General features: G+C 37.0%; 1 protein-coding gene across 1 annotated transcript in view; it reads left to right on the forward strand.

The window, feature by feature from the left end:
- CNTN3 (contactin 3) overlaps window positions 1–13,027 on the forward strand; it is a 353,501-nt gene extending 340,474 nt beyond the window's left edge. The window contains exons 21-23 of the mRNA XM_047746701.1: window positions 8,179–8,291; window positions 8,903–9,071; window positions 11,070–13,027. Of these exons, the coding sequence (XP_047602657.1) occupies window positions 8,179–8,291; window positions 8,903–9,071; window positions 11,070–11,170 (383 nt within the window). The 3' untranslated portion in view covers window positions 11,171–13,027. The remainder of the gene's footprint in view (window positions 1–8,178; window positions 8,292–8,902; window positions 9,072–11,069) is intronic.
- The last annotated feature ends 4,402 nt before the right edge of the window (window positions 13,028–17,429 follow it).

Below are 17,429 nucleotides of genomic sequence, written 5' to 3' on the forward strand. Positions count from 1 at the left end.
GGGAAAAAAGAAAATTGTAGAGAAGAAAATAAAAACCACCCATAATTTTATCACTCAGAAATACTATCATTAATGTTGGGCTTTCTTTTCAGACTTAATCTTCTGTAGAATGTTTGTCTTATACAGTGGAAGAATGTTGTATGTTTAGTTACCTATACATCATAGCAATTTCCAGTCTCCCTAATAGTTATTCATAAATGTGTCAATGTATATATAATATTCCATTGTGATAATATACCACAACTTAACCATTTTCCTATTGATAGGCATGGCTTGTATTCCTAGCTCCATTCTGTCAACAACCTATGTTTATCACTTGCTTGTAAGCAAGAGGCTGGGGACTCAGTGACGTCTGTAAAGCTGACTTTGAGGAGTCTGTTAATCAAATATGCAGAGGACATTATGATGGGTGCTTAAAGATCAATAATTATAAAAACCTTCAACGGCAACACTGTTTTGGTTACAACATATGAAATTACGGAAATAATTTTGCAGCCTGCCAATTATTAATGTACTATGTAGTGATAGGCTGCCTTTCTACTAAAATTAAAATAGTTTTTGTCATTTTTTTCTACTTTAGCATACTATCAACAGTAGAAATTGAGCTGAAAAATCTGTATGATGTGAAAGTTGAGACATAATTTACCAAAAATTTAAAAATGTAGACTATGTATCAAGTTAGTTCTAATAAAGTATAGAACTCAGTCAGCCTATTCTGGGTGGGGGCTTCCAACATAGGATAGGATCTAGAAAGTGAAATTCCACATAGGACAGGATGTGGAAAGTGAAACAGATAAGCTATATTAATGTACAGTATTCCATATTTCCCTGTCTTTACAAAAATGTATTGTGTTGCATCAAAGCTATTTAGAATATTGGCTAATAACTGTACCAGTCAGCTTAGGCTAATCTAGGCCGCAGTATCCAACCTCCAAAATTAAGTGGCTTAAAACTACAAGTGTTTGTTTCTCACTTATCCAACACGTACACCCCAAGTAAGATTCAGATCTGATCCATGCCGTGTTTACTCCAGGACCCAGACTGAAGACGCAGCCACTCACTGGGCTGTGTAGATCTCATGGCAGAGGGAAAAGAGAAGGGCTGAGCACATTCTTCTGTGGCTTTGAAAGCTGCTACTGGGGAGTGTCCTGTTTGGCTTTTGCTTACATTCTGTTGGTAGAAAGGAGTCACATGACAGAGCCTGATGTCTGCGGGATGCCAGGGAGAAGCAGAAGTATGTCTTCCTACAGGCAGTCCCGGGAACCACAGGTCCCATGGCCAAGCTGAATGTCAGTGAGAGAGTATACTCTCCCCACAAGGAGTAAAGGGGAGAGGACTTGCAAAGATCATAATAATACAATCTACCTCAAAATACTTTAAACAATAACACAGTCGACCTACCAGCCAATAATATGGACCATCAAAAAGATGTTTTCAGAGGATCTAAGAATGTAGCTCAGGTTGTTCAGATCCCTGAACTACACCTTCATCTGCTTCTAGTGTCTGCACCCTTCCTCCCTCCTGTCCTTCCCTCAGCATCCACCTCATCAAGCCTTGAGGGAAATAACAAGTTTAAACAGTTACATTTTACAGATTTAGTCCATCAAAGTATATTACTTTTCTAAATATGTCAATCCAATGTCCTTAAAATGTATAAAAACTACCTCAAACTAGTACTTATTTTAAAAGAGAAGTGTCCAGTCAGATACCTTCAATGGCCAGGCAGGTATCAATGGGCAGGGATGGGTGATGGCTGGGGTGTCTTTTCGTAGGGCCAGCCCATTCTCTCTGTCCATCAGAGTAGGCCCATTCTTTCCCATCTGATATTGCATGGGCAATCAGCAATCAGAAACCCAGAACTTAAATGAAAAGTCCTGAGTTTTAGGGGCGCCTGGGTGGCTTAGTGGGTTAAAGCCTCTGCCTTTGGCTCAGGTCATGATCCCAGGATGCTGGGATCGAGCCCCGCGTCGCACTCTCTGCTCTTCGGGGAGCCTGCTTTCTCTTCTCTCTCTCTGCCTGCCTCTCAGCCTGCTTGTGATCTCTGTCTGTCAAATAAATAAATAAAATATTAAAAAAAAAAAGTCCTGAATTTTAAATGTTGGCAACTACACAAAATTAAAGTACATTGAGTTAGCCCCTCCCACCCACCCCCAAAAATTTGTAAGCTGGTTGATGCATTTTCAGGTCTCAACTTCTGATCTGAAGTTTTCCAGTTCTAGAGCAATTTCACTTTACTGTAGGTTTTATTTTTTAATTTTTTAAATATTTTATTTATTTATTTGAGAGAGAGAGCAAGTAAGAGAGAGCATGAAAGGGTCAGAGGGAGACACAGACTCCCTGCGGAACTGGGAGCCCAATGCCGGACTTGATCCTGGAACTCCGGGTTCATGACCTGAGCTGAAGACAGTCACTTAACTGACTGAACCACCCAGGTGCCCTCTCTGGTAGGTTTTAATCTGACAACTGCTCTCCAAGGTCTTCTTGTGGTTTTACAGTTGAGATACTGTGGCTTCTGTTAGGTTAAGACAGTAGCTCAGGACATTTGCCTTGGAAATGGCCACAGTGCTTCCAGTCCTTGGTCTAACCTGTAGGAGGTAGATCTTTTCTGTGCTGTTACAACATCTGGCACACAAGGGTAGGCAGTCTTTTTATAGAGATTGTGGAACCAAAGGTTTCCTGCTTGAGATTTGACCATGAGAAGATAGAAAAGAGCAGCACTGAAGGCTCAATACAGGGTAACTGAATGTTGGTGAGAACGGAAACCAGAAATGGGAACAAAGATGCTAAAGGGAAGGTTGGATCATGCAATGAACAAACTCAACCTGTTCCTAATTTGCCCACTGTTTTGCTATCCCCAGTCACTTGATTTTAGCCACAGACTCAAACAACCTGTATTATTATTTTCCCAATATATTTAATTTATTTAATTTAATAGTTAAATATATTCATTTTAAAAGACAACTGTACCTTTACTAGAAACAGAAAATCACTAATACTCTTTATTGTAAGATAGTAGCTCTAAGATTTTTTTAATAAAATGAAAACAGAGCAATTATTTGAATAGAAGAATTCTAAAAGTTAATACAATGAAATGGAAAGAAAAATAAACCTAATTGATTTTCCAAAAAAAAAAAAAAAGCATACCTGAAAGTAAGTTTTGCAGTGAGCTAATCAGGGTCTTTGTGATAGTTATTAGTAGGGTGATATTCTTTTCTTGATCACTTGGTTTAAGATGAATTATTTGTGTTAAATATTCCCTTAGGTCGGAGTTAGTTTGAATTGTGGCTGTGTATTTTAGGATGCTTACCAGACATCTGTGTGCAGCTGGAAACATCTGAGTTATTTGTGTTTGCATAATAGCCTTTGTTCTGTATCATTATTTAGAACCTAGTTTTAATGATCTGTGTGTTATGTGTGAAGTAGATTACCACAGATGTATCAATATTGGCTTCATCCAAAATAATTATATCTGTGAATCAAGAATTGGATATGACAGGCTTTTTTTTAACTTAACATGAAAATATGTACATATTTCCAATTAAAAATGTCATCCACCTAAAATCATCTCTAGTGGTAGAAATATTAATCCTTGGGAACCACTAATAAGACCCATGGTTAGAAGTCAGAGAACATGTCTATCTCTTTGCTTAATGTACTGAGAAGGATCCCTAACACATAAGAAGTTGTTACTAAATATGTAGTCAAAGGTAATTCCAGCTGGAGATATTGTTCCCCCAGGTCTGTGTCATCAGCTAGCATTAGCTTTGCTTTTTATTGCCAGCACGCATGTGATGTCAGTCATCATGACTTGTTGAGTTTACACAAATGTCGTGTCTGTTGCATCCCTCCAACTCCACGGCAATCATCATCACGCAAACAGACCTTTATTCTCTCTTCCATGAAGTACTACCACATTCTCCCAACAGAATGCCCACCAAGATCTTCCTCCTTTTCCTTCTGCTCCCACAAAGATCTGTGAAACCACAACACTGGCAGTATCACTTCCCTACCTTCACTTGTGTATGGCCTTCCGAATTGCCTACAAAAAAATTTCCTTTTCTAGTTCCTTTGGTCCCCTGGACCCTTCAGCATCTGGCTCCTACTTTCTTCTTCAGCTTCATCTGCTCCATCCCTTCTCCTCCTCACTACCTTGTAATCAGTCAAAACTTCTGAGCTCCCCGCGGTACCTTGTTGTGTCCTGCCTTTGTGCCTTGGCATATGTTTATCCCTCTCTTGCCTCTACACATAAAAAACATAATTTGCCTTTCCAAATCTACTCCAGATCTTGTCACCTCCTTATTCCTTTTTGCCTTAACACTTAACATACAGATTATTTCTTGAATAAGTCATTGAATCAATATACCAGTTTTGGGGGTTGTTTTTCTTACTCTGTTCTTTCTTTGTGTGATGTTCCTTATCATCTTAGCCTCAGTACAACTGAACATATTCAATCTCAAGACTATCCCATTTTGGTCTTTATAAAATGTGTAGTATTTGTGGGGATGTCTTGGAGAACTTTCAACCATGTAGCTAGACAGTTCATTTTGAATATTGATATGCTGCCTTTGAGAAGTGTGGCTAGCCAAATCTTGTTCATTCCTCATTAACACAAAGGAAATGGGTCAAACTTATTTCTCGATAACACTGTAAAAGTGTTTTCTTTATCCTTGAGTTTGTGCTTTTTACATTAAAACATCAGTCATTTACAAAATCTAATTTGATGTCTACCCCTTGGCAAGGCATTGGACTAGTGAATAAAATCGACCATATCAAACTTCTCTATGTCAGATATCTCACTGGACATTGTCTCTGCTTGCAAAGATCTTACAGGTTAATGGATTTTAATAAAACTGAATGTTAATAAAAATGAAATCACAAAGAAATGTAAAATGTACTTTTAATGAGGATTATGAAGAAAGGTCCTGGTATCTGAAAAGAGCCCCCACTTTAGTCTGAGAAATCAGGAAAAGCATTCCTGTGACAATGGAAGTTGAGTATATTTTGTGACATTCTTGTTTAGTATTTATTTTCACATCATGTACAAATCTGTGATCAGTCATTCAGGAGTTAAATAAGGACTCAGGTACTCAGCACAGTCTAATATGGGTGGCTTAGACTTTGGCATTAATCAAAGCTGGCTTGAACCCACATACGATCTTTTACCCATTGTGTCGTTTAGCAAGTTCTTGCTTTTAATTTTTCAATTGTAAAAATAAATAGAACATGAATTTTCCATCTTGCCCATTTTTAAATGTATAGTTCAGTAGCACTAAGATTGGTTGTTGTGTAACAGATTCTAGAAGTCTTTCATCTTATAAAACTGAAACTCTGTAACCATTAAACACCAATCCCCATTCCCAGCCCCCAGTCCCTGGCAAGACCTTTGTGTCTTCATAAATTTGAGTACTCTAGGTACTTCATGTAAGTGGAATCATACAGAGTTTGTCTTTTCTTGACCAGCTTATTTCACTTTGCATAATACCCTCAAGGTTTATCCATGTGTCAGCAAATTTCCTTTCTCTTTAGGCGGAATAATGCTTCCTCTTACATATATACCACATTTTGATTATCCATTCATCTGTCGACAGACAGAGTGCTTCTCCTTTCAGCTACTGTGAATAATGCTGTTATGAACATGAGTGTACAATTGTTTTTAAGTCTCTGGTTTCAGATTACCCATGTATAGAAATGGACATTATTATTTTTTTTAATATTTTATTCATTTATTTGACAGAGAGAGATATCACAAGTAGGCAGAGAGGCAGGCAGAGAGAGAGGGGGAAGCAGGCTCCCCGCTGAGCAGAGAGCCCAATGCAGGGCTCGATCCCAGGACCCTGAGATCATGACCTGAGCCAAAGGCAGAGGTTTAACCCGTTGAGCCACGCAGGTGCCTCAGAAATGGACATTATTTTTTTTTTTAAGATTTTATTTATTTATTTTACAGAGAGAGATCACAAGTAGACAGAGAGGCAGGCAGAGAGAGAGGGAAGCAGGCTCCCCGCTGAGCAGAGAGCCCGACGCGGGGCTCGATCCCAGGACCCTGAGATCATGACCCGAGCCGAAGGCAGTGGCTTAACCCACTGAGCCACCCAGGCACCCAGAAATGGACATTATTATAACACAATGAGAATTAAGTAAATTATACTATATGAAAGCACATTTTGCCATGCTCATATGATAAATATTTAATAAGCATTTAGTTACTATCAATAATAGGATTTTGAACATGGAAGGAAAGTTTATTTGGTATAGAATTTTCCAGAAAATGTTATTCTTATCAGTGGTGGTAAGAGAGATGATTTGGGGGTGCTTCCCAAACACTGTTTTCAAAAATTCAGTAATGCTTCATTTATTGTAGAGAGTACTGTAAGAACCTAACTAGCATATCAAGCCCACGCTTGTGTTAAGTATTAGTGTTTGGGAGGAAGCTAAGGTAGATGTTTATTTTTTTGAATCGAGTCTTCTATTTAAAGATAGCAAAAATTATAAAAGTGGTACATGATTATCTGAGGCTCAGGAAACACTGATGTGATTCAGAATAAGGGTAATCAGACCCAGAACAAACCTTAATTTTTTTCTTCCTTTCCCTTTTCCTGTTTTTATCTGTCTGTTTATAAGTATCCAATTGAGGCTGCATTCATTCAACTCATCTGTTTTTGGACTGATACAAGATAAGCCTCAGTGTTAGACTTTCAGTCATCTCTTCTACAAGACTAGTGCTGGAAGAGATGATTCAGCCAACATGACTCAAGCCGGGTATTAATAAAATCCAACCTCCCGAGCACGCATCTTTCGGTTGAACAGACCATGCTGCTTTTGCTCCCTGAGCCGCATCCAGCGGAACCTGTCCCATTACACTATTGTCAGGACGCAGGAAATCACAGACTTTGGGAAAATGTTCTAACGCTTGTGCATTCATATCATTTGGACTGAGTCGCCAGAACATGGTCATCAGTATTTCAGCCCTAAAGCAACTGCCTTTATATACATTTTTGTTATCAGAGCAGTGCAGCTTCAACTCTCTGAGCTGACCTCAAGTCTCTGCTAATGCCAGATCGCGCCGTTTCAAAGGCAGCATAGAATAGTGTGAAAGAGCAGACACGAAGCAAAAGAATCTGCAGGGAAGACAGCCTTGTTTGGTGTCATTAGTCACATAAATGTATCTGAGAGCTCTTCCCATCTGTAAATTCAGCCGTCTTTCCCCCGTGGCATGAGTCAATGATGTTTAGAAATTTCCCTGCATGGCCAATATTTTATATCATTTCCCCATTACAAATTCAGTTAACCAGATCACATTCTGCGGCTAAATCCACAAGTACAACATATTTCAGCACTGCTTTGGGCAATTGTGAGGTTGTGGCCAAATGGATAATATTGTGTTTGTTTTGTGCTTGACAGGAAACTGAATTTTAATGTCCTGTCTGTGCTGCCACCGAGCCCCGTTTACCCAGCACGAGTATGCGGTCTAGTGCTTGTGAGAGGGAACTAAGCTTTGAATCCAAGTCTTTAAACCTCAGAGAATTTCATTCATTATCGAATGGAATTCTCATTAATGTTTTAGGATTTCGCCTTATTTTTCTCAAAAATTGATTTAAAACTCGGAAAACGAAGAGTGAAATATAGACTCTCTGGTACAGTTTTTCATGGGAATCGCTGTTACTTCATGGGAATAAATATAAGTAACCCTTATCTTTGATTGCCTCCCATTTTGCCTATCTCATCACACAACGCTGGCCTAAAAATCATCCACACTACATTTTGTGCGTCTTTAATCTCCTCAGTTGGCAATTTCTCTCAGCCTCTGTCTGGATGTGTCAAAGTGGGTCACGCTGCCTGCCTTTCTTGGCACATCAACAAGCGTCCCTCTAGTGGTGGATAAAGGAATTTCCTTATCTCCAGTATCAATATGTTTCCAGAAGTGGCCCCACAGCCACCATTGAGAGATGTCCTCAAAGATGTCATGAATATGATGAAATGAATTCTCATTATTTAATTGAAAAACCTGTTTAAAAGGAAACTTAGTGACAATTTTTTTTTCTGATTCCACCTATATGCTGCATATTACTGAAGAGATTTTGCTGTCTTTTTATAAGCTTCCTTTAAACCATCATTTATCTGCTCTATGTAAATTATCACTCGTGTTCAAATCTGGTTCATTTTCTCATTTTGCATTTCAAGCTCCCAGTCAGCCACCAGGAAATGTTGTTTGGAATGCTACAGACACTAAAGTGTTACTTAATTGGGAACAAGTTAAAGCAATGGAGAACGAGTCAGAAGTAACGGGATACAAAGTAAGATATTTGCAATGCTTTCTTTTCCTACTCCTGGCAAGGGAAGCTCAGTTTGAATGATTTTTCTAACTCTGGTAATGTGGTTGCCGTAATCTGATTTTAACATAGATCAAAATTCTTGTAAAAAGGGTATTTTTTCTCCCAAATGTCTGATTTCTTAAATATAAATTTAAAAGAAGTAATTCTGGTCACGCAGGGATTTGGGACAAAATAGTTATAAATTGTTTATGATGTTAATACTTGGCTAATTCTGATGTTCACCCATATACTACTTAAAAAACAACTGAAATTTTTGGCTCTAATCTGTGGGTCTGGCTTTCAAGATAAGTACAGTTGGGACTTGCCCCATCTCTCCAGCCTTATAAATGCCCAAGCCAGCTGAACCTTTCCATAGAAGTTTGCTCTTTCTCCCCTCCTTGATTTTCAGGACTTGATGATTCTAGTATGTGCTGACCCTTAGTCCAAGACCTATGAAAAGAACTATGAATGAAAACTTATATTCTGGTGAATATAACAAGATAAACAATATAAGTGAGGTAACAGAGTAATCAGTTCTATGAAATAAGAATAGCTAATGTAAGAAATTAAGTGTATTTGTTCATGCGTTTTAGGTGTTCTATAGGACTAGCAGTCAAAATAATGTACAAGTGCTGAACACAAATAAAACGTCAGCGGAACTTTTGTTGCCCATTAAAGAGGACTACATTATTGAAGTTAAGGCCACCACGGATGGAGGGGACGGAACCAGTAGCGAACAGATCAGGATTCCAAGAATAACCAGTAAGTTGATCAAAGTCAACATTTACTTTATTGACAGCATCAGCATTAACAGCTCCCAAGAGTGAGTCGGTCAATGTCCTGTCCATTTTCCTCCCCATGACATCCTCCATCTAAATGGTAAGAAGGTTTTGGAATATGAGAGATGACAGAGAAATTTCTCCTGAGTGATACAAAATACCAAGAAAGATAATAACAAATAGAAAAGACATCAGAAAGTATTTAGCAGAAATTTATTAATCTGAATTTTTTTTTCCTTCTTATGAGCTATACCCAAATTTGCCTTTGGATTGCCTCTAAAGAACAGAATTTCTTGAACATTTCTCAAGGGCAATGTTAAACGCACCAGCTAGTTTTAAGATCTTTGTTTGCCTCCTAGAAATTATACATGAATCTTATTAATTCTTTAAAAAATGGAAAATTTAACATTGTTAAAGTCATAAACCACTTGGCCAAACCAAAAAACACTTCTTAAAAAAATTCTTTGTTTCTGAATTCGAAGGAGGTTCACACTAACTTTTCCTTTCAAAATCCAAATGAAACCTATTTTATAATAGAAATTACACCGTTAGAGTTAAGGGAAACAGAGTCATGTTCTTATTTTATTTTTAGGACTATTTTTTTAAAGATTTTATTTATTTATTTGACAGAGAGAGACAGGGCTAGAGAGGGAACAATAGTAGGGGGAGTGGGAGAGAGGGAAGCAGCCTTCCCCCAGAGCAGGGACCCTGGGCTCCTGACCTAAGCCGAAGGCAGAGGCTTAACAACTAAGCCACCCAGACGCCCCTCATGTTCTTATTTTATCAGTGACAGTGGTGCAAGAAATTTCATTTATTCTTTCAAATCTCAAATTTGGAGTTTGGGGACGTCAGTTTAAATAGAGTAGAAGCCATCTTCATATTCTATTCTGTAGTTCTCAATGACAGAAATAACCTTGTTCCCTGTTTCCTTTCATGGGGCTTGACCTAGTCTGTAATCTTGGGTTTAAGATTAAAAGCTCTCTCTTTAATCTTAGAAAACAAAATGACTGACAGCATTAGGAAGTAATGAGAAAGAGGGATATGGAAACTTAGAAGAATTTTATCTTTACATGAAACCATAAAGACTGCTCTACTTAGACTGAAAAAAACAAGTACTAAACTATACCCAGAAAATGGAAAGCGTTTATCTAGGAACTGAGTTCCACAGCGTAAAAATCTAGAAATAAACCATTTCAGACTACAGACATTTTAAAAACTGCATCCACTTCAATAGAGCAAAACTAGAAATGTAAACTTGTTATGATTATTATATAGGTTTTAAAGTAATTAAGATAGACTCTCTTATTCCTAGAATAGTGCAAGATGTAGAGTTCACATTCTAGGATGACCGCAGTGTGACTGTTACAAAGAGTTGACTCTATGCTTTTGCAGGAACAGACACAATCTTTGCATTTTAGGGCTGCTGAGTCAAGAGTAGCCTTTTCATCTGACATGTGCGGGTTGCTGAGCTTGCAAGGACTAGAGCAGACAAGGCCATCTCTAGAAAAATGGAGCTTTTATTGATTTCCTTTTTTTTTTTTTAAAGATGATGTTTTATATTATGCCTAATAATTTTTCTAGAAATGCATAAAGTAGAAACAAACACAGATTTTTCCAAACTCTTATACAATGAAGCTTTTTTTAATCAAACCTTTGAATTATCTCAGAATTGTCTGTAATAGAGTATAATTGCTTTCAAAATGATTAAGTTGTTTTTGCAATTTCAATTAAAGTTAACTAATATTAGATGAGCAAAGCTTTGATTCATTTTTTTAAAAAACTTAAGTACTTAGAGTTTTTAGAGATATTCTTGGCAAGTAACATATGCTACATTGATAAATAAAATAAGGACTAATAATAACTTGTGGTTTTAGGTTAGGTTCACGGTATGATTTGATTTTGATAGGAGAGGCATTGCTTTTGCCCTGGTTATTTATATTGGTACAATCCTTATTAATAAGCTATTTATCATCTTTGACAGATATGGATGCAAGGGGTTCTACTTCAGCCATCTCTAATGTCCACGCTGTGTCAAGTTATATACCTGTAGTATTGTCCTTTATTGTACATGGCTTGTGGTGATATTAACTTTTTTTATTATTTACTAGAAAGTTAATTGGTTACAAAAAATAAGTGCTTTCATGAAATGCAGTGTTTATGCATGTTTTTTTTTCAACTCTGTATTTTTAACTTTCTATAGGTAAAATATGAATATAGTAAAAAAAAAACAGTAAATCCTTTTAGGGGAATCTGAAATGCCTTAATATTTACCTGATAAACCAAAGGAATTTACATATTACCTACATTAGATTTTTGATAAAGATCTTCGTAAGCTATGATTTTAAGCACTGCCTATGGATAGACTCACATGCTCTCCTGTGGAAACACACCCACACATACACACAACGTTTATTTATTTGTTTTTTAATGTAGAAAAACTCATTATTTAATCCAAACGTTATGTTCCCATTATAACAGCATTGCTCAGAAGACTTAATCAGTATTATTCTGATATGTTCATTTGATATACTCAAGGGTAAAAATAAATTTTTTAAACTACCCTGTTTTGAAGAGGGTGCATGGGTTTCAAAAAGATGTTGGAAAAGGCTACATCAGAGATAGGAACAGTGCTGTTTTGTTTAGGTATGACAAAGCTGTGAGATTCTTTACAAATCACTTTGCTCTCTCTAGTTCTTCATTTTTTATCTATAAAATGTGGAGATAATACCCAGCATACCTGCCCCTACCCTGTGCATTGTTTGTTACGAGAAAAAGAAAGGAATGTGAAAGTGTTTTGTTATTCTTAACACTCTGAATCTGTGCAAAATATTAATGAGAATTTTCTTAACCATATAAAAGTCATAAGGACCAGCCACTTTATTTTTAAAGTTTGCATTCTATTATAGTAATGCTTTCTTTTTTTCAATGATATTATAAAATTGAAATGATCCCATTTTATTCCTCCTCAAATATTTAAAAAAAATTAAAAAGTATTGTTTCCTTCACACCTAGGAACAAGCTTTCAGGTTTTATTAAAACATGGAGAAAATAAGGAATGACCTGACTCTCAACTCAAATATTAAGCAAAATTCACACAATTCTTCATTTCCAATTTCTGATTCCATTAAGGGACCCTCTCTTTTTTGGATGGTAGAGATGGTTTTTTAATGAAATCCAACTGTCTATCAGAGTGAGTCTGGCAGGCTTTTTAGTTCCTGAGTTAAATTTGTAAAAGAACCATGGCAATGCTGCTGACTTTGATATGTATGACTCAGTCTTTCAATATGTGGTTTTCAAAAGATTGTTGAAGACATGACTTCATAGCAATATGTAAAGAATATATGAAAATCGACAGATTGAGTGTTAGACATTGCAAAATCAATTTTTTTACCTCTTTCCTACCAATTTCACATTTTGCAGGAACTTGTTCTTCTTGACAAAGATATCAGAATTTGAAACCAATAGTTCAGATATCAAAAACATAAAAATTAGCAAAATTCTGATACCATCATGAAATGTTACTTTACACTGAAAGATTACATTTGAGATAAAGTCATTATACACAAAGGAGAAAAAATATTTATAACTTTCTCTGCAAGGTCTGTATATACTGTATATATCTAGAAAAAATCTGGATGGCTAGTAGATTTCATATGACCATTGTTATTTCCAGTCAAAAAGTGGGGAAGCACTTTCTCCAATACCTGTATTTTATGCTACATGTAATGGAGTTGTACCTTTTTATTATTTAGTAATTCTGATAATATGTTCCTATACTTTCCCATTTTCAAGATGATTACTCTATTGTTTCCTGGCATTTGTAGCAATATATCTCCATGAGATATGTACTTTGTTTCATATTGAAAAGTATAAAATTTATCTTTAAATTCTGTGTGTGTATCCTATGGTTATCTGTATGTATTATTTTCTATTATTCGAATAAAATTTATAACAATCAAATGTCTATGCATGATTAATTGTGGTGCGGTCAAAAAGAATATTTTAAGGGGGAAAATGGGAGGACACCGTAATAGTTAATGCTGATGCTATCATTTCTTACATTTTTCAGCCAAATTTTAATCTTTCCATCTTTTAAGAGAATTTTTTAAAGTTATTTTTATACCCTACTGACTTAGTAAAAATAGCAGTTTAAAACAGTGGCCTTTGTATTAAAAGTATTTCGGGTATGGGGAGAGAGGGAAGGGGAAGTAGAAAATTCACTTTATATAATTTTGGTATCTAGTTTCTAATGACTTGGTTGATGGTATCTACACCCACACTTTTTTTTTTTAAGATTTTATTTATTTATTTGTCAGAGAGAGAGAGACAGCAAGAGAGGGAACACAAGCAGGGGAGTGAGAAAGGGAGAAGCAGGGGAGTGGAAGAGGGAGAAGCAGGCCTCCTGCGGAGCTTGGAGCCCGATGTGGGGCTTGATCCTAGAACCCTGGGATCATAACCTGAGCCAAAGGCAGACTCTTAACGACTGAGCCACCTAGGTGCCCCTATACCCACATTTTTGACAAGAATTTTCTTAAGATTAATATCAACTTATCAAGTCCTTTGTAGTTTCTCACTGGTTTGAGTGTTTGAACCAGTGTTTGAGACTTTCTAAACCACTCTTGTAGTGTAATGTATTCTAAATATTTCAAAAAATATACTAGAAAAGGTCAGTTTCTAATTAGTAAAGAGTTTTAAATATTATTGTTGATGTAAGGAAAATTCACACTAAAGTAATAATTCAATTGTTTTCTTACATGAGAACTCAAAGATACATTTAGAGGCAGGACAATCAAATGGGGAAAGCACATGTAGGGTTTGTGCCTCAGGTGAGTATATGTGTACCTGTGGGTAGGGAGGAGTGATTTTTTTTTTAAGATTTTATTTATTTATTTGACAGAGATCACAAGTAGGCAGAGAAACAGGCAGAGAGAGAGCGGAGGAAGCAGGCTCCCCACCGAGCAGAGAGCCCCATGCGAGGCTCGGTCCCAGGATGCAGGGATCATGACCCGAGAGGAAGGCAGAGGCTTTAACCCACAGAGCCACCCAGGCGCCCTGGGAGGAGTGATTTTTTTTTAATTTTATTTTTTTATAAATATATATTTTTATCTCCAGGGGTACAGGTCTGTGAATCGCCAGGTTTACACACTTCACAGCACTCACCATAGCACATACCCTCCCCAATGTCCATAACCCCATCCCCCCTCCCAACCCCCCTCCCCTCATCAACCCTCAGTTTGTTTTGTGAGAATAAGAGTCACTTATGGTTTGTCTCCCTCCCAATCCCATCTTGTTTCATTTACTCTTCTCCTACCCCCTTAACCCCCCATGTTGCATCTCCTCTCCCTCATATCAGGGAGATCATACAATACTTGTCTTTCTCCGATTGACTTATTTCGCAAAGCATGATACCCTCTAGTGGAGGAGTGATTTTTAAAGAAACAGATCATACCATTAAAACCTGTGCCCAGGTCCTCTCTCCTGAAGCCAAGGTCGTTGGACATGGCAGAATCAGGTCATATTGTCTTGGTCTGAATTACACCCTCACTAATTAGGGCCACGTGACCCTGGTCACATTCAGTAACTTCCCTACGCCTCAGTTTTCCTATCTGCAGAACGGGGCATTATAGTGTTACTCTTGGAGAGATGTCAGATCTTCAGTGTCTACAGCACGCTCTGTGCTGAATTTCATCGTTTGTGAATTGAGGTTGTTGGTGTGCCCACTTAAAAGGATGGGAGTTAGGGGGCACCTCGGTGCCTCAGTCAGTTAAGAGTCTGCCTTCAGCTCCGGTTGGGAACCCAAGACGGGATCGAGCACCACATCAGGCTCTGTACTCAGCAAGGGGTCTGCTTCTCCCTCTCCATCTGACCTTCCTCCCCGTTTGTTCTCTCTGTCTCAAATAAATAAATAAAATCTTAAAAAAAAAAAAAAAAGGTTGGGAGTTAGTTAATGAAACCATGTGTATGAGTGCTTGGATCCAGGCTCTTCTCATTACTCTTCTCATCAGTTGGTAAATACATGACATTGGAAGACAAAAGTAAACATTTGAAGGTGACTTTCTTTTAATATGTTTAGAACTTTGATCTCATTCTATGAAGAAGAAAGGTACATGATACCATTAATTCCTAGAAGAGAAGGTAGAGTGATTCTGTATCAGGTTTTTTTATATGAATATAACATTAATAATGTCTGGTAACATCTTCATTGTCTTTGTGCCAGATTCTGAGCCACTTTACTATTGCTAAATTAATCATCACAGTTAAGTACCAATATCAAGCCCATTTTGCAGATAAGGAAACCAAGGCTCAACCAGATTAAGTACACTATACAAGGTCATTCTAACAAGGGCAAGTGAAATAGGATTCTAACGCAGGCTAACTGCAAACCTGGACCTCTATAGCATGTTTAGATCCCTTTCAAAATCAGACCAATTAGATTTAGAGATTTTGAGTAAGAATTTGTAGTACCAACTTGTAGTGTACTTTGTTCTGCCTCTGTTACCGATCATAATTCAAATTGGGGAATGGAAAAGCTGGGAAGCTTTCCTTTGGCAATTGTAAATTTTGATATTCTCTAATTCTTACATGGAAGTCTATCCAAGATAAGACTGTCCCAGCTTCAGAATTTTTTAAGTAAAAATTATAAAAGTATTTGTCTGTTTGAAAAATATTTTCTAGGATTTGTGTTTAATTGTCACCATATATTTTCTTTAATTTTTCTGAAGGTGGTTTGTGTTGATTTTCAATAGTTTTACCATTTTCATTGAAAATGTAACACAATGACTCAATAAAATAAAGAAAATGCAAAATGATTAGGATGCTACTAGTTCTTTTTTTCCAATTAAAATCCCCCCTGCCGTTTCATATTCATATAATGCCATCTTTTTTTTGAATTTGAAATTAATCTTAATTGGGTTTATTTTTTTCTGAAGCATTGTACCCTTTTTAAAAAAGAAAAATGTACTGATATTCATTATAAGTTGGATTACTTCAGTAAACATTGGAGGTAAAATCAACCCACAGTAGCAGTTACTAAATTAGCAATTAGTAAATTACACCATTCTTTTGAAAGGAATGATATAAATAGATTGGAATATGGCTTATTTAATTATTAGGTTTTTCTGCTTTTGTTTTTATTTGAACACTGTGCCCTAATTTAACATATCTTGCTTTATATGTAAGCGATAATTACCTCTTGAACTTGCACACGGAATAAGCGCACTGATACAGAATTAAATATGTAGGAAAGGGTGCTTCTGTTATTTGCTGGTCATCATTCCTATCCTTTACACTTATCTTACCCACTGAAATTAGCTTGGAGCCTGATGAGTCTACCTTGATCATTAGTACTGTGTGGAAGAGAAAAAATTAGAAACTGTATAATTGGATGTTTCCTGGGAAAATTCGGGGCAGGGGGGACAAAGATAACAATGGCAAATTAGCAGATTTATTTTGGCATCAGACAGTAGAATGTGACAAACACAAAACCCAAAGCTAATCTGAAATGTATAGCCAGACTGGCTAATGAGGAAGCGAAATGTCCATTCAATGTGATAGTTGCAGTGGTTTTTCCAAAACCTCCAGATGAGAATGGCTGCCCTTCCAAGGCTAAATGTCAAGATCACAGATCAGAATGCTCATTGGGATCATAAACTCTGGCAGAGTGAGTGCCCTCCTTGTACATGGCTCATCTTTATCTGTTCAGTACATATTTGTTGAATTAAGTCAGTGAATTTTTCACCATCTCATCTGACCCTCTCCTGTTTCGTTTGCTTAATTTTTCTTCCTGTGCTGCCTCTGGAGATAAAAGATACAATACTTAGGAGAAGAAGAGGTATTATAAAATCTTATTTGAAGTAATTATAAGCAATAGATCATCTGTGTTTGGCAAGTTGACCAAACTGGAAAGAAGGCAGTATAACCTCATTGTTAGAGCACTCATTCCCAGTCATAGATCCGAGTTGGAATCCTTATCATGTTTTAAATAACTGCGTGACCTTGGAGAAGAAATTAATCCCCTCTAAGACAGTGTTTCTCCAAACCCGCACCAATGGAAGGACCTGCCTTGGAGGAGTGTCCTGGTGGGATGTAATCACAGAAAGCCTTTATCACAGTTTGGCTCATGGGTCTCCAATAACAGACTCTAATAGGTTAATCATATTATTGTTATTATTGGGTTTTAAATGCTGATTCCTTCTTCAAAGATTACTTGTCAAATACAATCTTCCTCAAAGGTTGGTTCATGCATTCATCCTTGGTTTCAGACACTGATCTTGAGATAAGAGATCTAAGATTCCTCCTCTCAAGAGCTTATATGTGAGTAATAAAGCAAGGGAAAGGATAG

The sequence above is a fragment of the Lutra lutra genome, chromosome 1, assembly GCF_902655055.1.
Source record: "Lutra lutra chromosome 1, mLutLut1.2, whole genome shotgun sequence".
In the NCBI taxonomy this organism is placed as follows: domain Eukaryota; kingdom Metazoa; phylum Chordata; class Mammalia; order Carnivora; family Mustelidae; genus Lutra; species Lutra lutra.